Source organism: Marmota monax, unplaced genomic scaffold (genome assembly GCF_021218885.2).
Source record: "Marmota monax isolate L192 unplaced genomic scaffold, Marmota_monax_Labrador192_F-V1.1 WCK01_AAM20220418_F8-fsc00018, whole genome shotgun sequence".
In the NCBI taxonomy this organism is placed as follows: Eukaryota; Metazoa; Chordata; class Mammalia; order Rodentia; family Sciuridae; genus Marmota; species Marmota monax.
In genome coordinates this window covers 6,137,487-6,161,578 of record NW_026692201.1, presented here as the reverse complement: position 1 = coordinate 6,161,578, position 24,092 = coordinate 6,137,487, and the positions used below count along the sequence as shown (strand labels likewise).

General features: G+C 32.7%; 1 protein-coding gene across 6 annotated transcripts in view; it reads left to right on the top strand.

The window, feature by feature from the left end:
* Positions 1-24,092, top strand: part of Ap3b1 (adaptor related protein complex 3 subunit beta 1) — a 244,997-nt gene that overhangs the window by 213,611 nt on the left and 7,294 nt on the right. For all 6 annotated transcript variants that reach the window (XM_046427561.2, XM_058574270.1, XM_058574276.1 and 3 more), the window contains 3 exons: positions 1,695-1,779; positions 14,337-14,434; positions 19,550-19,688. In XM_046427561.2, coding sequence (XP_046283517.1) covers positions 1,695-1,779; positions 14,337-14,434; positions 19,550-19,688 — 322 coding nt within the window. The remainder of the gene's footprint in view (positions 1-1,694; positions 1,780-14,336; positions 14,435-19,549; positions 19,689-24,092) is intronic.

Sequence of the window (24,092 nt, the reverse complement as noted above, 5' to 3'; positions counted from 1 at the left end):
GTTTTAGAGATGAGGACGTTTGCTACCAATGTGCTGTCAGACACAAACAAGACCAAACCCTGGTAACATAACGTAGAGGAAGTATGAAGAATCCACTAAAGAATAACCTTAGGACTGACAATGTAGCTTAGAGGTAGAATGCTTGTTTTGCAAGTTTGAGGCCCATTCTGTCTCTAGCATGAGCGGGGGGAGTAGCCTTGAGCAATGAGACTGACAGAGATATGAACGGATAAATGACAGCACATAGCTCTTGGAGACATGGAAATATCAGGAAGAAACGGGTTTGTGAAACAAATAGATGTAATGTGATACATATTTTTTTAACCCTACAGATAAAGCCCATTTGCCAAAAATTTAGGCAGCAAATCTGATACTTGAGTAGCAAACTGGCAAATGTTAGGTTTATAAGCAATCAAAAAACAAACCAAAATCCAGCAAACCAACATACATATCACTGAGCAAACCAATAATATTTTTAAATCACTGTCAAAGAAGTGTCTTCTTAGCATACCTAGTCTTCAATGAGTCTATGAGGTATAAACACAATTTTTAATACATCAGGCTTATTGGATTATTCTTTTGTTCCATCTGTACCATCATCTCTGTCCATGATTAGTATTAAATGGAAGACATATTTACCAACAAGCCTGGGATCATCACAGTCTACTGAATTTGACAAGTTGTATACAGAATAGATAAAGCTAAATATGAGATTATCACACAATATGGCTAAAGCCATATGAAGACTCTGAGAAAAGCAGAAATCAAAAGTGGATGGTTTCTATTTAAATACATGTATTATATACATAAATATAGATATTAAAGCTGCTCCCAATTAGTCTAAGGTTTAGCCTGGAATCATAAGCAGAATGGAATTTTTATTGTTGTCTTATGTTTTATCATTGTGAACTGAAAAAAATATATATATTTGGTGTAGTTATTTCCCATACTTTAGGTTAGTTGAAACTTCAGATATTCCATTTGTATAAAATGATATTTTATTATCTGTTTTGTCAATATAATGAAACCTGCCATTGAATTTTCTTTCAGTAATTTTTTGAATAATGCAATTAGACTTGTTTTCATTTCAAATAATGCCAGTCTCTTGGCTAATTTCTGAATGCATCTTAATTTCTTTCAACTTTCCTTTTATTTGCATTTTTAAACTTTCTGATTGTTTTTCAATTGAAAATTGGGAACATTGTTTAAAATTTACTTTTTACGTCTAGAACAAACATTCTATAGTTTTAAGTGCATAATTGTTTTTATTGGTACATATTAATTATACAGAATAGTGGGTCCCATAGTGGCATAAATGCATAATCTTAATAATCTCCAAAAGTCCACTATGGCTGTTTCAAACAGGAACACTTTGATTTCCTTCTCACTTTCAGTGCCTGTAATGACAATTTGATAAAACATGAAATTTCTCAGGAAGTGACGTGCTTCTGAAACAAATAAATGTAATATGTGAATTGGAGGATGTGCAGAATTAAGTTATGAAAAGAAAAATACCTTCAAGCAGAATAGTGAGGTTATAATTTCCTTTAATATTCTTTCTGTGAAATTTTTTATAAGACATCATTAAATTTCACTATTTTAACCAAATTACATAACATTACATAAACATTCAGTATTTAGTTTGCCTCTTTTTCACATCCCTGTTTTCATGTCTAAATTATCTTATTTCCTAGACTCTCTGGAGCCTGAGGGATCCATTACTGTTTCAATGGGTATTGACTTTTGTGATTCTACACAGACTGCCAGTTTCCAGTTGTGGTAAGTTCAATTGTTCTTCTGTTTTTTATATTACCTGTAAAGGATAGCAGATCCAAAGCTAGCTTTCAACAGATTTTTTTCTGTGAGACTGAAAACATTTAAACAAATGTGTTTTTTCTTTGACGTTGTTTTTCTTTGTCATGGAGTAGTTGAACAAATTGTGTGCAGTATGGGTTAAAGATAACCATTATTTCTTACACACCTAACCATTATAGTCTGCCATATATGTCATTGAAATTCATGCTTTGTTAGAGAAAGAAGCTACTACTAAATAATTTTTTTTACTTATTTTGATCCTATAGTTTTGGAAAAGTCAAGAGAAATTTAAATTTTAATGATATTATTGCATAGTCAGAGAAGTTACCTTTTGAGACAGTGTGTCATTTTGAAATATATTGAGCTTCTTAGTTAGGGATTTATTGATTCTAAACCCATACATTTTCTCCTTTTTACACTAATTTTTAAACTGTTTTTGATAAAAATCAAACAGAAGAACAGTTGGCAAAATTTCCATAGCTGAATACTTTTCAAAATAGTTTTTTCAGATTAGATTTTATTGTTGTTATTGTTTTCATATAATGTTTTATACATTTCTGATGAAATTCAGACTTCATTAGCAAATTAGTACAATGCTGTTATACATCTTTGAGAATTATCTTTGGATTTCTTTATTTTATGTTTCTGTGATATAGGATAGGATTTATTATTTTGTTTTGAGTTGAAGTTGCTTTGTTTTTATCCTAGAAAGAACTGAGGTGTTTTATTTATCAGAATTTTAGTCAGCTTGGAAAAGAATTTGTTATTGAAAATCTCCAAGTTTAAGACAAAGACATTTTAAAATAAATTCATAGATTAAATATATGAAACCTTCATTTTCACATACCTTTTCAATTTATCAGTAATTCAGGCCTAGTGTTATACGTTTTATTGCAGAGACCCTGCAGTGATGAATATAAGCATTGTAGCATAACACATTGATTTTATGCAGATCATCACCTTTATGTTTTGGGAGGTCTGCTATATTAGTGATATATAAAAACTGATTACTTTTCCCAACATTGCCTAGTAATTGTTTATTATTTTTCTATTAGACAAACAACACAGATCAATATTACTGAACACCAGACTATGAGTAACATCACTCTAAATAGATTTGCCTCCAACACCAGAGGTATATTCATTTTAATGATTTGGACAATGTGAGCTCAATGACAAAGCTCATGTACCAAGTTAGACCAAAATTAAAAACTAAAAAAATTCCTTTATCTTATTAATTTATACAAAGAAACTTTTGATTTCTATATAATCAGGTAGGTTCTTATTTTTCAATATTTTTATTATAAACTCTTTCATTGTAGTCTGATAGACAGGATATACATTTTTGTTTTACACAATTAATATTTTGTCTTACATAATTAAGACTCTTTATAAATAAGTATGCAGAGAGTGTTTGACTTTTAGTTCAGGGAGTATATGTGAGTAATTTTTCTCAATTTCTCTTAATTTTAGGAAAATGATAAATTTATTTTCTATATAAAATATCCTTAGCTTTTAGAAGCTCTTACATTAATATGTTTTTTGACTGTGAAAGTATAAATTAGTTATTTTTTTATAAATTAAAAATTAAAATAAATTTTTAATAATAAAATTTATTCTAGATTTTATTAAGCACAAAAGCATGCTAGATCAAAAATAATTTTTTGTGTGTTCCAAAAAGAGCACTTTGTCTTGCATCAAATGTAATTGATCCTGAAGCAGTGTAATCACAATTACTCACTTTCTTAATTGGCCTGCCCAAAATCAGAAAATGGAAACCGATCGACAGTGTTTAAATCAATAGCTTCATAGTAGTGCTAGTGGGGGTAGGGAGATAGTGGTAATGGGTAGATCAATTGGTCTTAGGTGCCAATCACTGACTGTGCCTTTTGCATAGTAAATAGCACTTTTTGTTTAGTGATGTGCTGTATTAGTCTTGGTAGTTCAATAAAAAGAAAAAAGGCAAGAAAGGCTGATATTGAATTTTTTCCTTGAAATACATTATACGAATCAATACATAAAATTATGGGTAATAAGAGCATATTTGATAAGAAGGCTTCAAAAATGTTGAGAACATGGACTTTCAGGTACTCATCTATTTACAAGAGTAAAATGATCCTACTTTACTCTAGATTTTTTTTTTTATCATTATGGTTATTCATTCAGGTAGAGAAAACTATTATTTATAGTTATATAGTTTTATGGATACTTGATAAGCATTAATGTCTCCTTTGTTTTGCATTTTAAGTGGTCATCAAATTAAATTCTAGATTAAATTTATGAGATTGAAAATGCATATAATAGACATAAATATATCTCTCCAAAAGCCAACACAATATATAAACAGTTCCCCATCCTTGTGATTAGCAGATATGATATGTTAACTAGTATGAGAAATAATATAGGATGGCTTAAATTAGAGGACTGAGCATTTGCATTCACTCTTTTGTTCAAAAATCAATTAAAAATACAGAAAAACATATTTTTGAAGGAGAAAAGAGAACTAAAAAATAACAGAGTATTAATAGCTAATGAAAAATTGTGAAGAATTATTGACAGAAAGCAAATGGGAAAAAGAAAATAACAGAAAATAAAAACAGGACAAAACATTCATGGGAGTAAACCACTATAATGGTAAGAACATATATGTCAAAATATCAAGCACAAAGTGACTCAGTGAAAAAGAAAATTTAGGGGTCTTAAAGTAGTCAAGAGAAAATTAAAGACCTACTTTCAACCCTCAGTTCCCCAAAATTACCACTAGTATCAGACAATATGCACATTTAATTTAGGGCCTAAAAATGGCACTGTAAAGAAAATGAACAGCTTGCCTGGTGGGGAAGGATTTCTGGTGTAGATATGGAGACCTAAGAGAGCAGCAGCAAGGTTTGAGTGTGTGAAGGAGGCAGTTCTGTTGAAGCAGGTTATATTCTCAAATCTTCTACCACTAAATTAAATCCAATCTTAATGTTTTCTGGGGAGCAGGGAGGAATAATCTTTTCCTACTTGCTTCCCTCCTTCGTGTCCATTTAACTGATCAGTATTTCATGCACTTGAAAAATACTCTATTCACTCCCCACCCTGGGAAGAGACTAGATTCTATAGTAATAGTAGACTGATATTTGTCAGTGACTTGCAGTGTGCTCGGCACTGTTCTCAACGCTTGTAATTATGTGTCAATTTGTCTAATTTAATTCTAAAAGTGGTATTACCACACCCCCGTTTTACAGGTGAGTAAACTGAGGCACAAAAAGATTAAGAAATTGACCTAAAATTTCATAGCTAATAGGTAGTAGAATTTCCTCGTGTGTTAAATAAGTTCATTGCATATGTCATTGGACAGTTTAGTATGACCAAACCTTTGAAAGAGAAGGTTCAAGATGAATACAAAGAGATACTGACTGTGAAGGCAGAAAATAATTTTAAAAAGTGAAAAGGTTTCTCTAAAAATCATAATATGTAGTTCAAGAGAACACTAAATTCAAAAAGCAAGAACATACTTCTTGCCATGAAAAATAAACAATTAGAAATTTTTAAAAGCATTCTTGGCAATTTAAAAATATAATGTCAAAAGAAATCTAGTACATACATAATAGAGTAGATACAGCTGAATACTGATTTTGCATTCTGGAAGAGAGAGTCTAGGAAATCAATTGTAATAGAAAGCAAAAAGACAGAGATGGCAAATAACAAAGATTAAAAGGATCAATTCATCTGATAAGGAGAACTGGAAGGAAGAAAAAAGAAACAATTAAAAAGAAATAAATTATAGAAGAACATTTTCTCAAGCAAAAGAAACCACAGACTTTCAGCTTAAAGGGGGCCACTCAAGGCCAAATAGGATGATTGTGAAAGACTATCGAAAAGACTCCATCCTATTGAAGTTTTTGATAAGGAGAAAACTACCCTAATGTCTTCCAGGGTATAGAATAAAGCAGCTCTCCTAAGAAGGAACAAGGAGAATGGAATAAGATTTCTCATCAGTACTCTTGTCAGTTCTGGAAGCCACAAGGAAAAGGACATGACCTTTAAAAATTTGAGGATAGCAAATAGACATTTTTCAGACAAGCAAAGATTCTATCAGTTTACCACCTACAAACCCTTTGTGTAAAGATTGCTTAAAGAAATATTGTAGTAGAAGGGTTTTTTTAATCTTAGAAAAAGACAATAAAAGAACGCAGTGGGTCAGGAATTCTACCTGTAAGAATAGTTGTTGACACAAAAATATGAAAAATAAATATTAATTGCAAACTGGAACCAAAATCTCAACGAGGCCAAGGGTGAGAAGGAATGATGGTTTCCCAATGCTGGTCATGCTCAGCAAGAGGATCGGCTAATGGCAGAAATAAATTTAGATATGGTTCAAAATATTAAGTATAACCACTGAAATAATCAAAATATGATGTGTGATAATTTCCAATCAACTAAATGGAGGGAGAAAAGGAATTAAATTGATAAGTTTAACTAAATTGGAGAGGGGGAAAGGCATTATAAATAGAAAACTAAATAAAATATCTGGCAGGTACCATAAAAAACACACACACACATATTCAAGTTTTCTCAATTCATGTCAGTGAGTTAAATTCCACTTATATCAAACAAGTAAAAAATAGAATTCAGCAATTCTGCTTGTAAGAACCCTGCCTAAAAGAGAATAACACAGAATAGTTGAAAATAGAAAGATAAAATATATGTGTGTTTATCAAATAGATGTGCTAAAATTAGAAAGAAATAATTAAAATATTCCCTGTTCATTGCAATACACCAAGAAAATATAACAGTTATAAACCTTTAAACTACTTAGCTTCCTAACTTATAAAGCAGAATCTAATATAAATATTAAGAGAAATTGACAGAAGCATGGTCATGGTATATGTTCAACACACATATTAGAAATTGACAAACCACAGAGAAAGAATAGATTGGCCAGCACACAGACAGACAGTGGTAGATACAAAATTTTAATAATTTAGTTATCGATTTTTATCTAGGATGTTTGTGTTTACAAAGAATTCCTTGTTTGCTGAGTTATGGGGAAAAACATTTTAAAAAGCACTTATAGATCGTACAAAATTGTACACACACACACACACACACACACACACACACACACACGTCAAAGAAATCCAGTATATACATAATAGAATGAATCATTAAAGAGAAGATATAGCCTCTGGGGTTGTGGCTTAGTGGTAGAGTGCTTGCCTAGCACATGTTAGGCACTGGGTTCAATCCTCAGTACCGTATAAAAATAAATGAAATAAAGGTATTGTGTCTATCTGCAACTAAAAATATATACATATATTTTTAAAAAAGAGTAGACACCAAGATTTAAAAGGAGAAAGGCAACAAAAATAAATCTTGATTACAAAATAATGCTGTGGGAACTGGGGTTGTGGCTCAATGGTAGAGCACTTGCCTAGCATGTGTGAGGCACTGGGTTCAAGTCTCAGCACCATATATAAATAAATAAAATAAAGATCTATTGACAACTAAAAAATTTTTAAAAAATTTTTTAAATGTTGTGTATAATTCTATGACAAAAATTACAATATTTAGATAAAACTAATGATTTCTTAGAAAACTATAAATTAGGAATAAAGCAAAGAGAATCTGTACCATTTAAACTTTTCTAGATATGAAAGGAAAAAGAAGAAAATTATCCCATGTCAGTTTGTAAGTCTGTGTTCCCAATTTTAAAACCCAAAAGAATAACACATAAATGTGCATATCTTGGGTTGGTGAACTTAAATGATGTTTGAACCATACACGTTGAGCCATGACCACATGAACTATATGAAGCATCGTCTTTTAAGTTGCAAAAGCAGAACAGGGATATCTACTCTCAAAACTGTATTTCACACTATAATGGAAGTTCTAGTGAATACTGAAAGATAAGTACAAGTAGTATTAATCCCACAAGGGGAGAGACAAAATTATAATATTTATTCAATATAATTATTAACTAGTCTTAGAACTCATTTAAATAAAATAAATGAGTTTTATTTTTTTAATGCTTTGTAGTTGTAGATGGACAAAATGCCTTTATTTTACTTGTTTATTATTATGTGGTACTGAGGATCGAACCCAGTGCCTCACACATGCTAGGCAAGTGCTTTGCCACCAAGCTACAGTCCCAGCCCCTGAACCAATGAGTGAAACAATAAAACAATAAGTTGGTACAGTGGGGCGTGTGGTACATGCCTGTAATCCCAGCAGCTTGGGAGGCTGAGGCAGGAGGATCAAAGCCAGCCTCAGCAATGGTGAGATACTAAGCAAATCAGTGAGACCCTGTCTATAAATAAAATACAAAATAGGGCTGGGGATGTGGCTCTGTGGTCGAGTGCCCCTGAGTTCAATTTCCAGTACCTAAAAAATAATAATAATAATTTTTTTTTAAAAAGTTGATACAAAACCTATGTGGAGGTTGAGGAGAACCCTGAAACTTCTCTAAAAGCTATAAAAGCAGATATAAATAAAATGTAAAGAAATAGAAATAAAATAAGAAAATAAGAAATATACTATGGTCTTAAATTGGGACAAAGTCTTCTCCCTCAAGTTAATTATTAAATTTCTTACAATCCTAGGCTAAATTCTAGTAGGCCTTTTCAAGAAACTTGAAGAACAATATTTCTGGGCTGGAGGTCTCCTTAGTGGCAGAGTACTTGCCTAGTGTGCTCACTCCCCAGCAGCGCAAAAAAAAAAGCAGAGGGTGAATGGCAGAAAGAAAGAGAGGTCTTTTGCTATGATAATTTTAAATATTCTTTAAGGCCACAAGAATATTTTCATTGATACTGTTAGTACTGGTACAGTGAAGCAAAATAGAGAATTTAGAAATTTTGTTTATCATTTCAGGTCAGTGGGAAAAAATTAGATCTTAAAGTAACTGGCATGAGGGCTGTTGTTACTGGGAAAAATTGAAGGTAGCTTCCTCCTACAGATTACTGCAAAATAATTTCCAGATGGATTTATGATTTAATCATTAAAACTTACAAGTGGGGACTGAGGATATAGTTCTGTGATAGAGCACTTGCCTGGCATGTATACCCTGGGTTCCATCCCCAGCATTAAAAAAAAAAAACAACTGTAAAGATGTTTAAATACAATATAGATAAATATTCTCATACTCTTTGGGGGGCAGAAGTCTTGGGTAAGTTGTAATAACCAGAAAATATAAAGAAAAATGACTCACAGATGCTGCTATTAATAATTTAAGGACTAGGGGCACCATTGGTGGTAGAGTGCTTGTCCAGCATGCACAAGGCACTTAGTTCAACCCCCGGCACTGAAGAAAACATTTAAACTTTTCTACAGAAAATAAAAGATGCCACAAATAGGATAGTGAGAAAACACTGTATCATATTTACATATTTACACTGTATCATATTTAATGTATAAAAATTTAATAACCAAAATATAAGGGACTGTCACAATCACTGAAAAGGAATCCAATAGAAAAGTAGAAAAAATGGTAAGAGCAAGGAACTTACAAAAAAATAAATGTAAATGACAAATAAACTTAAAAAGATGTTTAGTGCCAGCATGTTGTTGCACACCTGTAATCCCGGTGGCTCGGGAGAATGTGAGTTCAAAGCCAGCCTCAGCAACTTAGTGAGACCTTGTCTCAAAATAAATTAAAAAAAAAAAAAGAATGGGGCTGGGATTGTGGCTCAGCGGGAGAGCGCTCGCTTAGCATGGGCAGGACCCGGGTTCGATTCTCAGCACCACATAAAAATAAAGGCATTGTGTTGTGTCCATCTACAAAAAAAAAGATTCATTCTCTCTCTCTCTCTCTCTCTCAAAAAAAAAAAAAAGAATGGTCTGGGGATGTAGCTCAGTGGTTAAGCGCCCCTGGGTTCAATCCCAGGTACGTCGCCCCCTCCACCAAAAAAAAGATATTTAGTGTCACTAATATTCAGGAAAATAAAAATTAAAACATTTCAGTCATCAGATTGGCAAAATTTCAAAATAATTTAGCATCTAGTATTGACAAGGGAGATGGAGAAAAACACTCTTGTAGACACTGTGACTTTAAATTGACACCACCTTATTGGGGCAATTTGGCAGTTATCTATCAAAACTCTAAATATTTATCATTTTCAATTTACCAGTTTCATTTTTAGATTATCAAGCCTAGAGACATATTTGCCCTTGTACAGAAAAGGCTCTATTCAAGGATATTGTTTGTAATAGGGGAAAATAACAATGATAATCAGTAGGGGAATGCTTAAACAATGATACATTCCTATTGTTATATTTTGATGCACTATACTGGGTATTTTATTTCATTTAGTACTTAAAACTGACCTGTAAAGTAAGGGTCACTGTGCTCACTTCATAGATGAGGAAACTTGAGTTGCTATTTCTCTTACCTAAAAAAGTTACCATTTGAATCCTAAGAGTCTGAAATGAGATGCTAGGCAGTACACCTATATTTCACAAATACGCAGGTATCTCACATTAAACTACTATGTCATCTGATCCTACATAGATAGGCTATTTATAGCCATCTTAATAATAGTACTTCATTGACCTGGTAACCTAATTCTAATATATTTATATCTATCATTAGTCATTTTCACCATTTCCTATCCATGTTGAGATATATATGTATAAATGGAGATATCTATTTCTTCCATGTTTAAAAGAGATATTAAAAAAAAGGGAAAAGAAGAGCTATAAGGAGAGAAAGAAACCAAAAAGAAGGCAAAATGATTAAGAAAAAAAAAGGAAGTGTATAGAAAACTAGAGAACATACTAGAATACTTATATAAATGAAAATAGTTTCCCCTAATAAAGAGAAAACATTCCATCTTACTTCATTATAAACCAAACTTTACGTAGAAAAGAGACTGACTTAGAAAGGATGTTATGTACTAGTTATATTAGATTTTTGCATTCCGGTATATCTGAGAAAAATCCAGTTGTAGTGGCGTAACCAAATAGGGGTTTTAATATCCTCCTAGAACAAGAAGTACAGAGCCCTGCAGTTCAGAGCTATTCAGGTAGCTCCACAGTATCTTCAGAGTATAAGGTCTTCTATCTTCTTTTTCATGTGCTAATTTTGTTAACATGTACTGGTCACATTCAGGGTCACTTGATGGCTGCTGCACTTCCATGACTTCCACTTTGAAGAACATCAGTGGATCCAGCAGTTTGAAGCTGAAATTTTATACTTCACACTAAATAAGTTTATAATTTATCATTTATACATACCCACACTCACACACATATAGTTCATGTAGATATATATATGTATCCATCTACTCCTCCACAGCCTTTGTGTGTTTCTTGTATGTGACTTAGCCTTCTACTCCATCGGGCGGGGTCTCATCCTTCAAGCATCCTACCTCTCTACTCCTCCCTGTCTTCAACACTCCTCTGCTGTTTATAAAGCAGTTTACTTCTCCATTCAGGAACAACTCCCTCACCTAGCTCTTGTGCTTTTCATCCCAACCTCTTCACTACTAAGGACTTGCTCTATCTGTGTTCCTTTGTTTCTTCCCATTCACTGTTTTTCCCTCTGACTTTAAACATGCTCAGGTTTCTTTAAGCATTTTTTACCAGTTCATCCTCAGGAGATGTCTACTGTTTTTTCTCACTTCTTCCACTCCCAACTGCATATCCACTTCTTCCCAGCTGCATTCTTCCCCAACCTGATCTGCTTTGCTTAAGGTCAGCATTTATACTTGCTTCTTTTTCAGCCTCATTTAATTTGTCTCCCTGCAATATTTGGCACACTCCTTTTTTCCCTGTTCACTTTTTCCTGGTCTCCTTTGCAGGTTGCTCTTCCACTTTTACTTAAATGCAGATCTTCCCCAGGTTGCACTTTTACCTTTTTCTCCACGTATCCTCTTTCTCTGTGGGATCTCTCTACTTGTAAGGCTTCATCTCTTCCCTATACCATTCTTACTCCTTCCAAACTTATATGTTCTGCCTGACCTCTGTCCTAATTCTTGATTTGTATTCTTAATTATCTTCTGGATCTCTCTTTCTGGGTTACTCATTAGTACTTAGAATATAATATGGTAATATAATGTGGTTAAAATATAACATTGTTAGATTTCTCCTCTTTAACATATTGCATCCACCCTGTTGTTCACATTAGAAGGTTAAAAGTCTCTTCCTGCCATCCATCACCTGGTCGAATATGCATGGGCTTTGAGTCAGATATATCTCGTCTCAAACCTTGGCATTGCCACTTACTCAGTGTGTGACCTTGCTTGAGTTTTAGTTTCTCTTCAGTTTCATTATTAATAAATTTGGGTAAAGGAAGCTGCCTCTTTAATCATTGATAGGGTTTATCAAAGTAAAATACACACTAAAAAGCCCTGCTTCCTCTAAGTTAGACTCCTAACCAATCTACCTGCCTTTGGTTTCTCCTTTACTCCACCCTACATTTGTCACCAGTTTCTGAAATACAAATGGAATCAGTTACTTTCCAAAGACTCTACCAGTTATTCCCATTGCTTCGAGTTGCTTCAAGAAACACTGAAACACCTTTGTCTTAGTCATATGGGTAAAGTATTCATGTATTTAATCATATAAATCAGTTCTCTTTAGAGAACTGGACAGAATTTCAAGACTATAGCCATGAACTGGGGCATTTCTGCTCCCAGAAATGAATGGTCGGTCATACTGTGTATGATGCTCCTTACAGTGTTCCACCAGTCTTCATCTGTTGACACACCAGGCTGCTACCATTGCCAGAATGACCCTGTCTCTCCTCTTGGAAACAGTCTTGTCCTCACTCCTGCAGAATGAACCAGACCCTGTTCCATGGACTATACTCCACACGTGCCTCTCTATTGTAGCACCTGCCACTTCATCATAAACAGATTCTTTCCCTCCCAAACACTTGTGAGTTTTAAGGGCCAATCTCACTTACATTTAAATCCCCAGATATTGATTCACTCGGTGCATAGGATCAGATTTCTATTCATTAAATATTTGCTGAGTTAATAAATAAACAGATTTTATCGGTTTGCCTTAGACTGTCCATATATGAAAAATACAAGGCAACTTTTAAGAATAATAGAATAAAATTAAAGTGCATTTTGTTATTTCTTCATACTAAATTATTTGTCCATACCTCACCCTTGAGTAAAATCTCAAGTAAATTCTCAAATGTTTGTTGTGCCTTATCCATAATATGCAGCTCCCTGTTTACCTTCCCACAGATCATAGGATCAATTCTAACCTGAAAGTCTGTGAGACTTCAAGGAAAACTTTTGCTTTCCAGATAAAAAGGAATTATTTGGTTGGCTCCTTTATTTACCACTTTTTCATCATTTCCTCCTTCTATTGAAATGTAAAAGTGGTACCTGGAGAAACCACAGCCATCTGGACCCATGAGAAAAAGCAACTTTCTGTGGAATGAGAAGCTAGAGAAATCTTGAGTCCCTAAATGTTTCTTTCAGCCACTTAATGAGCCTTTGGCTGGAAACTCCAAGACTACTTGTATTCTAAATGATAAATACCTGTTTCTCAAGAACCTTATTTGCAGCAATAAATTCATCAACCTAACTTGGGGCTGGGGTTGTGGCTCAGTGGCAGAGCACTTGCCTAGCATGTGTGAGGTACTGGGTTCAATCCTCATCACCACATATAAATAAATAAAAAATAAAGGTACATCAACAACTAAAAAAAATTATACCACTTTTAGTAATTTTTATCGATGTAATATCTTGAGATTTAAGGGAAATAAATGTACTTAGTGTTGTTTTTCTGTCTGATACTAAAAAAAACAGGTTGACTTTCTTAAATTCTTCATATTCTGTCGTTTAAAATGGTAAGATTTATATGTTGATCAATAATATCAATAGAAAACACTATTAGAAATAAGAAATTTTTTTAAATTAAGAAAGCCAGTTTGCAGATGAACACTTACCTAAATTCAGCATGGTCACTCCATTTTATTCTTTTTAAAAAACTGATCTAATTTTTTAAAAGAGAACTTAAACTGTTGAAGACTAAGGCATTTCATCTTTTACACTCTCAAGTGTACAATGTAGTGTGTATATACTTTAGTAAATATATAGGAAGTATATATATTAAATGTATAATATAGTACGTCTCTATAAGCTGCATGAAGTGTTCCTCTACTGATAGTGGTTTTATACACACACACACACACACACACACACATATACCCTTGCTGCTGTTTTTAAAGTTCTGCTCCAAGTTGGGGGTATCCTCAATTGAAAAATATGTGCTTAGCATGCTCAAGGCCCTAGGTTCAGTCCTCAACACCATAAATAAATAAATAAATAAATGTTCTATGTCAAGTGATATAATTTACTATAAGCATGCAGTTTGGTGTTTAAAAAAGTTGATTAATAGATGTATTTCTCTGCAAACAATATTTTTGAGAAAAATTTCAAGGCTTTTTAGCTGTAATGTTTAAGCCAAATATACTTAAAATGCTGGCATATGCTTTAATTGCATCTTTTTGCATAATATTAATAGGTATATTTATTTATTAATCATTTAATCAGCTTTAATTGTTTTTTTTTTCTTAGCACCAAGGATGATTGCTTCAATGTTAGTATTCAGCCACCTATTGGAGAACTGCTTTTACCTGTGACCATGTCAGAAAAAGATTTTAAGAAAGAGCAAGGTAAGAGATACTACAGTTTACTAGAAATTTATGTGCCAAACAGAATGTATGTTTTTCTGATGTCTCGAAAATTTTCATGCACACATTGCCATTAACAGATGTCAGCATACAATCTTCCTGTTTTTGTTAATGCTTTCCACTTATAAAATGACCTTAAAAGTATATGTTTGTTTATATTCCTGGAATACTTGAAAATTGATTAATATTAGTCTTTAAAATAATAAATTGACGCTTAATCAGGTTTTGAATTGTGAGACTTGCAGTTCATCAACCAGATAGTATACTACTATATTTTTTATATTAATGAAAATGCCAGGATCTGGGGTCTTACTAATATCCTACCACTATAAATCTTTCTGTTTTATTATTATTATTATAGAACTATCTTTCATGTCCTACTAACGTATTTTTCCTACACACACAGAGTTCCTTACCCTTCAAAATAAAGTCCTGATTATAGTATTAAAAGACTTCTGTTTTCCTTTGACCTAATTCTATCTTAAAGAAATGTGTTGTTTAAATAAATCAGAACTAAAGCATTTTTAAATATATACCTACAAAGAAAATATGTTTGGTAGAATGCAAATATTAATAGCCTGTATGTTGCCCAAAGTCAAACATACCTTCCAATAAAAATGAGGGGCTATTTTATGTATATATGAAAATGAAAAAATAACACTGATTTTAGGTGTTTATTTAAGGATATCATTTATAAAACTAGAGCATATTTAAGTGCTGTATAATCAGCAATTTTTAAAACTTTACGTGAGTCTAGGCCATTTTCCCCCCTCTGGTGGATGTTATCATACAAAGACCCCTTCGTTTTGAGATCATTAAATCAAACCATCAGGCTTCCAAAAAGTACGAAGTGCCCACAAATACCCACACCTACGGAACAGCGCTTGCTTCCTGGCACTACCTTATTGTAGTGCTGAAGATTTATTTTACTCCAAGCCTTTGCAATCCACAATGCCAAAAAAGACCTGTTGTGGAGGAACCCTACCAAGAAAATATCAGACAAGCCTATAAATTTATAGTAGTCTTTTTTCTTCAGACCTTATTTATAAGTGATAAGAAGAATGATTAAATCCAACTATAATTTGTTTTCTCGGAAGTTCATTGTTGCTATAGAAAGAAAATTATCTTTGTGATTTTATTTTTCCAATGACAAATTGAATTGATTCTTATATTTGCTATTCTTACCCTTTGCTGGCTAAAGCCTGCCTCTCTGCTTTACATCTGCTCAGCAAACCAAGGTGAGTGGCACGCAAGTGGCTGAATAAGGCTTTGGCACATTTATTGTTAAGGGGATATTCTGTTTTTGAGAAGTGCAGCTAAGTATATCTAAAACAGCAGATTATCTCATACCCTTTCACTCCCTCAGCTTTTGTTTAGAATACTTGATATTTCGATCAAATTTTTTGTGCTCTGCTGTGACTGAGGGATTTTTCGCTGACTAGCCATACAGAACCGTAAGTGCGTGAGAGGTGCACTTGGAGAATAGCTGCGGCCCTCTGTGGACTTGTTGCCAAAATTCCTTTTTCTTCTGCCATTTTACTTCTATGGTTGTTGATTATTTGTCTGAATAAATCTGGCAGCTGTTTGCTATGTTTAATAGAGCAGAAAGGCTACTCTGAATAAAGCTATTTGAAAATTTGTTTATATGAAGTATTTGTAAATCCTTGCAGGTCTCTTGGCACTTCTGTATCATTCTTTCTGTCTTCCTGAATTCATTCTTTGATGTGGGACTTGATGCTGGCAAATTTACCACAGGTTTAGAGTCTTTTCAAGAGCATCTTTTTAGTCATAGATTTCAGCAGGTTTGGTAATGGAGGTCTCAATTCTCAACTTTACACATGTATTTGTTTGTTAAACTATTCGAGGAAGAGGGCTTAGCTTATTTCACAAAAGATACCTAGAAATAACTCACTAATGGAAAAATCCTACATCAAAATAAAAATCAGTTTCCTCACATTTTATCAGTGCAATGCTCTGGAAGGTAACAATGTGAATAAATTTAAGAAGTATGTGTTATTACATGCTAGTTTTAACCTATTTTCTGCTTTAAATAAAATGAAATTACATAATTAATATCTCATTTCACACAGCATATATTTTAAGACTCAAGAAATACATTAAATGTATTAATTAACAAGTAACAGAAAAAAATATATAAATAAGAACATGGGGAACATGGTTCTATTTTTATTCTAAAGATGTACCAGAAAGTGTGAAATATTAAATAAAAGTGGTTCTACCGGGTTACCACATTGGATTAATATTTTTAAAACAAAAAGTTTTATTACTAATATACAGTCTGATCCAACACTTTTTCTCAGTTGTTGAATTTAAAGTTCTGTGAATAAATATACTTGTTTATAAGAGTGTAGTCAAATGCTAAATGAAAGACTGAGTTATCCTATACATTTATAGTACTTATATTATGTACCTTCATTTGACACGATTTATGCATTGCTTTCAGTTTTGAGTGTTGCTGAGTTACTGAGCAATGTGTAAGAATCTTTCAGTACTACAAAAAACATGGGATCTCTTTTTTTACTTAAAATTTTTAATTTGGTTTCTTCAGTTTTAATTTCAGGGCATAAGCTGATTATTTATTCCAAGCTTCCTCCTCATTTTCTTCTTGTCATTTAAATTGCAAATCTAAAATTTGGAAAGGTCCTTTCAACTTTGATTTCCTTATATTATTTGGTTTGCATTTTAGCAGTTAATTACATCTGATTAACCTAAATTAAGGGCTCACCAAAATTTAGATAAATTCGAAAGAAGCCACAAATTCTTTAGCCTGGCAATTTTAAAATATTTTCCCAGTAACTTTACCTTTATTATGTGTGAGCAGGCTATCCAGTGTTTGAAAGTCTGTTTTTATAGGAGAAACTTAATGATACCTTGGCATATTTTTCTTGTTAATTTGAGAATACCTGATATATTTTCATTTAGCAAAATCTCTGATTTAAGAAACCTAAAATGTTTACTTAATTTTATTGTGATTTATGCATCCATCTTATGGGTTCCTAGCTAGCAAGATGCTAATTCTTTAAATGGTCAGACATTTACTATTTTCTGGCCCTTAACTACCACAAGCAATCATATTTGATGCCCCTTAATTAGAGCACCTTTTTTTCTTTCCAGGTTCTTTTTCCACCTCAGCAATCGAGACAATACATTTGCTTACCATGCTGCTCTCCTAAGTGTTCTTTTGCATGTAAATTAATCTTGATTCAGTTTACACTGTCATGCTGAGTGGTACAAATTGCCTATAACAATAAAACAGCATGAGTTAAAAATAAAGGGGGGTGGGAAGGCAGATTGAATGTGTGCCTTACTTGATAGGATGTTACTTTGCTTTATGCCAATACATTAGCTGACGATAATGAATCTTCTGTTCTGAAAAGCATGGTTTAGTTGATTTTTTTAATTTTACTTCAATGGAGCAGTACCTTGTCTTTTATAGAACAAGTTAGACAAACCATTAATGACAAGAGTGTTAAGGTTAAATATGAAGCAATGCATTCACTTCTCTGAGTGCTATCCATCTTTCCATTTACAGGAGCTTGACAAAAGTACTGGCTTTGTACAACATTTCCTTTAATTACATGCTGCGGGAAACAGGCTTTTAACATAAACATAGTTGCATTCATTTATTCAGCAGTTGCTCTTCAATAGAGCTTAATGGAGAAGGTTTAAATCCTAAATGAGTACACACATCTCTCAGCAGTGTTATGTCAGCCACTGTGCTTTACTTAAAAGCAGTGTTTGCTTGTGTAGTTTTTAAAGCTTTTGCCTAATGTTGAAGTTAAACAGCCTAAGACAGAACATAGTGTTCCCAGAGTTTGAAAGTGGTTAGTAAAAACTGCTCCCTGTTAGAAGCTAGATAGATCTATTTTGTATCTGATGGCATAAGTCTTTTTACAAGGTTTTCATACTGTTAATCAGAGGGACTTTTGAAAATTTTAGATTGTATTTGCAATAAATAACTAAAATATATTGGCCTGAAGGTACAGGGTCCTTTGAAAACAAAATCAAATGAATGTTACCATTTTCATAAATTTTGTAAACTATCTGTGCATGTATCAAATGTCTGAAAAGCTTATTGTTTTTAATAAATACCACCAGCTACCCATGACTTATAGCACAGATCCAAGTTGATGACATTTATTGTAATTATTTTATTGCTTTAACCTGGATGTTAATCTTCAATATTTTTTCCAAAGGTTTGATGTGGTATTGACTTTGTTCACCGAACATTTTCACAGGAAATTCTGATGTTAATGATAACACTATGACTTTTACTCATAATTTTGCTTACCTTAGTTTATTCTTAAATATTATTTGAAACATCTCAAAATTTTTCTATTCACATTTTCCCCCTTTGTTTGCAAACTTTATACTTTGTAAAGTTTGGTTAGTGTTTTTGTTGGCAACTATAGTTTCGTTCACTAGGCAAATATGGTTATTGTTCAGTTTATGTTACAAAGCTTGTACTTTTCTAGAACCACATGATTGTTCAGTGACTTCCAGTCATTGTTGAGATAACTTTGATATGTCATATTGATGCCATTCATCAGGTAGTGCTGCTAGTTATTCTAGTATCACTATGATTTGTTCTCAAGCAGCATTTGGCTGATCTTTGAATGAATAGAAAAAAATTGTAATAATAAAAAAAATGTTCTTAAGAAGCAAAAACTGAATAGTTTATGTAACCCAGGTTGTGTAAATGTACTGAAATTTTATATTTGTGATTGTGACTTATTGTCCTATAATAGTAAAAATTAGATTTGTAAAGAGTGATTTTTGGCTGCATTTTTTTACACAAACACTGGCATTTTTTAAATGAGCACTTGCCTAGCATGTGCAAGGCTCTGGGTTCAATCCTCAGCACCACATAAAAGTGAATAAATAAAATAAAGGTATTGTGTCCAACTATAACTAAAAAATAAATATTTTTTTAAATGATAATAATCATCTTGTAGATTACATTCTCAAGTGATATATCTTTTGTTGGGAAAAGTTTTTAACTTTTGTCTCAGAGATTACAATTGAGTGATTTTTGTAAAGAAATCAGTAAAAAGGAGCCTTCTTTTTCTTTTACAGGAATGCTGACAGGAATGAATGAAACTTCTGCTGTAATTATCGCCGCACCCCAGAATTTCACTCCATCCATGGTCCTTCAGAAGGTTGTAAATGTAGCCAATGTTGGTGTAGTACCTTCTGGTCAAGATAATATCCACAGGTAGGTTCATTAACACATGACGTGTCAATAACTTGTACAAGTACATAATTTTCAATTCATTGTTTGCTTTGGAAATAATAACCCCTAAACTGGTATGTTTCTTCCCACTTTTTCCAATGGTATACTTGATTGATAGGTTTTGTGAAGTTCCCTTCCTCATTTCATATCTTCCTTATTACACCAGCTTGGCTTCTTCTGAGAGGTATACATGCATACATTTTATAACAGCTTCGTAATTTGTAAAGCTGCCTTCTATGACGCTCTTGAGAGTTTATCTTATTTTTATTTTGCTGAATTCAGTGTACTTCTAGGAAGAACTATCTTATAAAGTAGTGAAATTGGACTTCTTTCATTGGAAGGGGGGCAGTGTTTGCATACTACACACAGATTTCTTTGGGAAAGCAGTTCCCAAGGGCAGCTTCTGTTCAGACCAGGAGTTTCTCCACCACCAGGCATCTGAAGCATGAGATCCTAGCCATTTTTCCTGAAAGGCAGAAGCAAATGTGATTAATATGTTTGCACTCTTGGTATTCTTATGAATGCCACTGGCTTTAAATGGAGATGAAGATAAAATAATTATCCCTTAACTGGGTGGCTGTTAAATAGTCCTCTGTATACTTAAGGGAATCGATGCAAACTATCTCATAGCATACTTTTGCCATTAAAAATATCTGTACATTATATTTAATGCATCTTTTCTTATATAACTATCAATTATAGAAAATAAGTTTAGAATCAAAGGAAAGGTCTTTAGACCTTTAAAAATAAATTTCTTTTTATTTTTAAAGGTCTGGAGACCTTTAAAATGTTCCTCATCTGTTCAGAAATGGATGACAGGGTAAAAAGGGGAAATTGAAATCAAATTCTGTGACATCACTTCTATGTAAGAACACTGACTTGACATCAGAAGAGCTGATCTGCCATTACTCAGACCTGCCTAATGGCACTGTACTAATCGGAATAGAATGAAAACTGTATGTGTTAGTCAGAAAACAGATTTGTGTGTGTGTGTTTTTTCCTTTTTTTTTTTTTTTTTTTTTTTGGAAGAGAAAGAAGAAAGTCCTTAAGTTGCTCAAGATATCTCATGCTTCAATTTATAATAAGCCTTATATATCTCACATAGGATGGTAATAAAATAAGAAAATGGATATAAGGCCATCCTAATGAAACCACTGTGCAAATTCAACTCATCTATTAATGTCCAATAGGTGGGAAAAGTGAACAGAAACCTTTTCAGTATATATAAATGTTTTGGTGCTGAGTTTTCTAGTATTTTTTTAATCTTGGTGCTTTTCTGGGTTATTTCTTTTTTAATCAATCCTTGGAATTATTAGAATTACTTTTTAAAATGACTGGTATCAACTCTAACTTTGGCAAACTCAGTATAAAATTTTACCTGACAAATCTATTGTTCACCTTCTGCAGTCTTGTTTTAATATGTTCTTTTGTAATGTACAAAAAGGCACACAGTAATCATTATTTATGTTGAGACTTCTAGTTTAACTTTTGTTTTGAATGTGGGTTGTTTATTTTTCTAAAATCAGCCTTCCAAATTGTTTCTTAGAAGAAAAAAGTCAAAACTAATAACATGAAAGCTGTCTTCATACTGGAAGATAGACTTAGAAGGACACCTAGCACAGTTGTGTAATTCTAAAGCATAGTTTACCTATAACCTGTCTTAGTGGTTGGGAACTTAATGCCTGATCAAATTACTTAAATTGCAGTCAGTGCTCAATTACCCATGCTAATGTAAAGGGGACACACAACTAAGAACCATTTATGTTTGACTTTAAAGTGCGGAGATTGTACTCAAACTTAATGTTTGTGGTCCTCATGCACATCCTCAATCTCTTGACACTTTTCTCTTCCAATTCTATTGTCAGTGGTTTGGTGTAATGCAGAGGAGAAGCCAAGTTACTGCAGAGTTAAAGTGAATAAAATGCCTATCTGTACTTAAGGATGTGCTGTGCAGTCTCAATTTGCTTCTCAAGTCCTCCAATACTTAATTGAAAATATTTCTTATTTACTTTTATAGGTAAAGCATAACTGTAATAGTGTTTTAAGTTTTAGAACACTTGTAGGTAATGAAGACCTCACTATTTATATTTTTCATACAGAGGATAATATAAATTATTCTGTATGTGTAAAACTTTTGCTGTTCTTTCATGCTTGTAGCAGTTAGAACTGATAAAATAAATAATTGTCAAAATCTGAATCAGTGCTTTTCTTAATTTCATTAAAAATGAAGTAACAATTACTGATTATATTTTAATGACAGAAATTAACAATTTACCACTTTACTGAATTGTGTATTAATGTTTTTAATTGTAGAATTCAATATTATGTTACCCTGTGGGATCAATGAGTCTCTGTTTCTAAGCCTATTTACTACTGGTTAATAATAAAATCGAAATCCCTATGAGATTTTTTAATGACTCCCTATTCTTCTGTGATAGTTGCTTTTTTTGAGTTTATGAGAAACAGGACCAAAACCACTCTAATATTTTTATTAGCAGCAATTGTTTAGAACTATTTTCAAAAACATTAAGTATGGAAAACATTTGACTTATTAATATTTTAAGAGACTAATATTTTAATATGATAAATTACTCTTGACAGGACTATATTCTGTTTAAGCTTTCAGAATCTTTTCTTTCTTAAAGGACTTTTAATAAGTATTGGTATATTCAAACCAATGAATAGAATTCCTGTAACCTAGTTTTGGAATAGTTTATTCTTACTGCTCTTCAAATTTTGAATATGTTTTGCATTAAATACCAGGTAAAGAGATACTTAATGTGGGAATTTCTGAATAAGAGTAAAACTTCATTAATATGCAGAAGTATGTAATAATAAAAAGTAGGAATTTCAATTGAATGCTTAAAAGAAAATGTTTCCTAATACATCAAACAGAAAATGGCCTCCATTAGGAAAAAGTCAATTAAAAGAACACAAGTTTTGTGAAATGCACTTCAAAAACCTGGGGCATCTCCTAAATAGTTAACACTTAAAGTTCAGTTGAGTTTCATCTGTACTAGATGATGTGATATTTGTTTTGATTTTCTAAATGGGAGATAGAATCAGAAAGCCAAACAGTATTGAAAAACTAGCTTTATCTCTATGTCTGTGGTACTTGTTTGGGATTTGACAAAGCTGCTCTTTGAAAACAAAACTCTTATTGCAATCTGTAGGTATGATCATTGTACCAATCTGGTGTTTTCCAGATTACAGTTACCACTTCATAAGAAATTCTGTAGAAATGAGAAGTTCTCTCATCATCTAAAAGCATTTATTAAATATGTAGTTGAATATCTTCATTTCCTGTTAGATATTCGTATTAAAATATATGAGATGTACTATTTACATTGTAAAAGCCTTTGAATGTACTATTTAAGTCAATCCTGATGAACTAATCCATAAATCAATTATATACAAAGGGCAAAATGGACAGCATTACACCAGTATATGAATGGACTGCAAAGGAAAACCATCAAGATTTAATATGTTCTAAGGGAGGAGATTAGCAGAACCAGCAATGGGATTCCTGGGTTCATCCAGGGCCAGGAAAAATTACTTGTGATCTTCTGAGAAAAATCCAGTAAGCTTTTAAGAGGAAGGTTCCATATTCAACAGTGTAGAAGCAGAGGTGCATTTGCGTTTATTACATTGTTGTCCTGTGGTAACAGTGCTAATGAGAAATACAGTGGCCCAAAAGCAGAAAACTAAAAATCTATAGCTTTAGAATCTCTAGGGTTTTTCTCTACATTAAAAAAAAAAAATCATATGGGAGTTTGTGTAAAATTCAGATTCCTGGAACCCACCCCCAAAACTGAGTTTAGCACATCTGGGACAGGGCCCTAGTATCTGCCTATCATTGGTATTATTGGTCAGTACTCTTAAGTGCCATCCATTAAGGCACACATTCCAAAGTCCACAGGTTGAGGCTGCCCTGGATAATCAAGAAGTAATGATAGCCCCATGACACATTTTAAAATGTCTTTTCTATATTTATAAATTTATATAAACTATATTTATATATAAATGTGTATTTATATATTTCCTTTTATACAGGGATACTAGCAAGATGTATGTTTGCTTATTGGTGCTGGGAATCAAACCCAGTGCCTCACACATGCCAATAAGTTCATGCTTTACCACTCATGCTTTACACTTCAGCCTCAGGCGAAATGTCTAATTTTTTTCTTATATCTATCCCAGCATTTAAGATAGTATGTTTAGGATGGTAGTACATTAATTACAGTGGTATGATCGCAAGTTAAAGTTTATCTTTTCAGCTGTCTAAACCATTTCACATTTTAACCATATTCTGACATTTGTATACAATCTTATAATTGAAAAGAGTTGTCATACTTCATACTCATCTTGCTTTTTTATGAACATCAA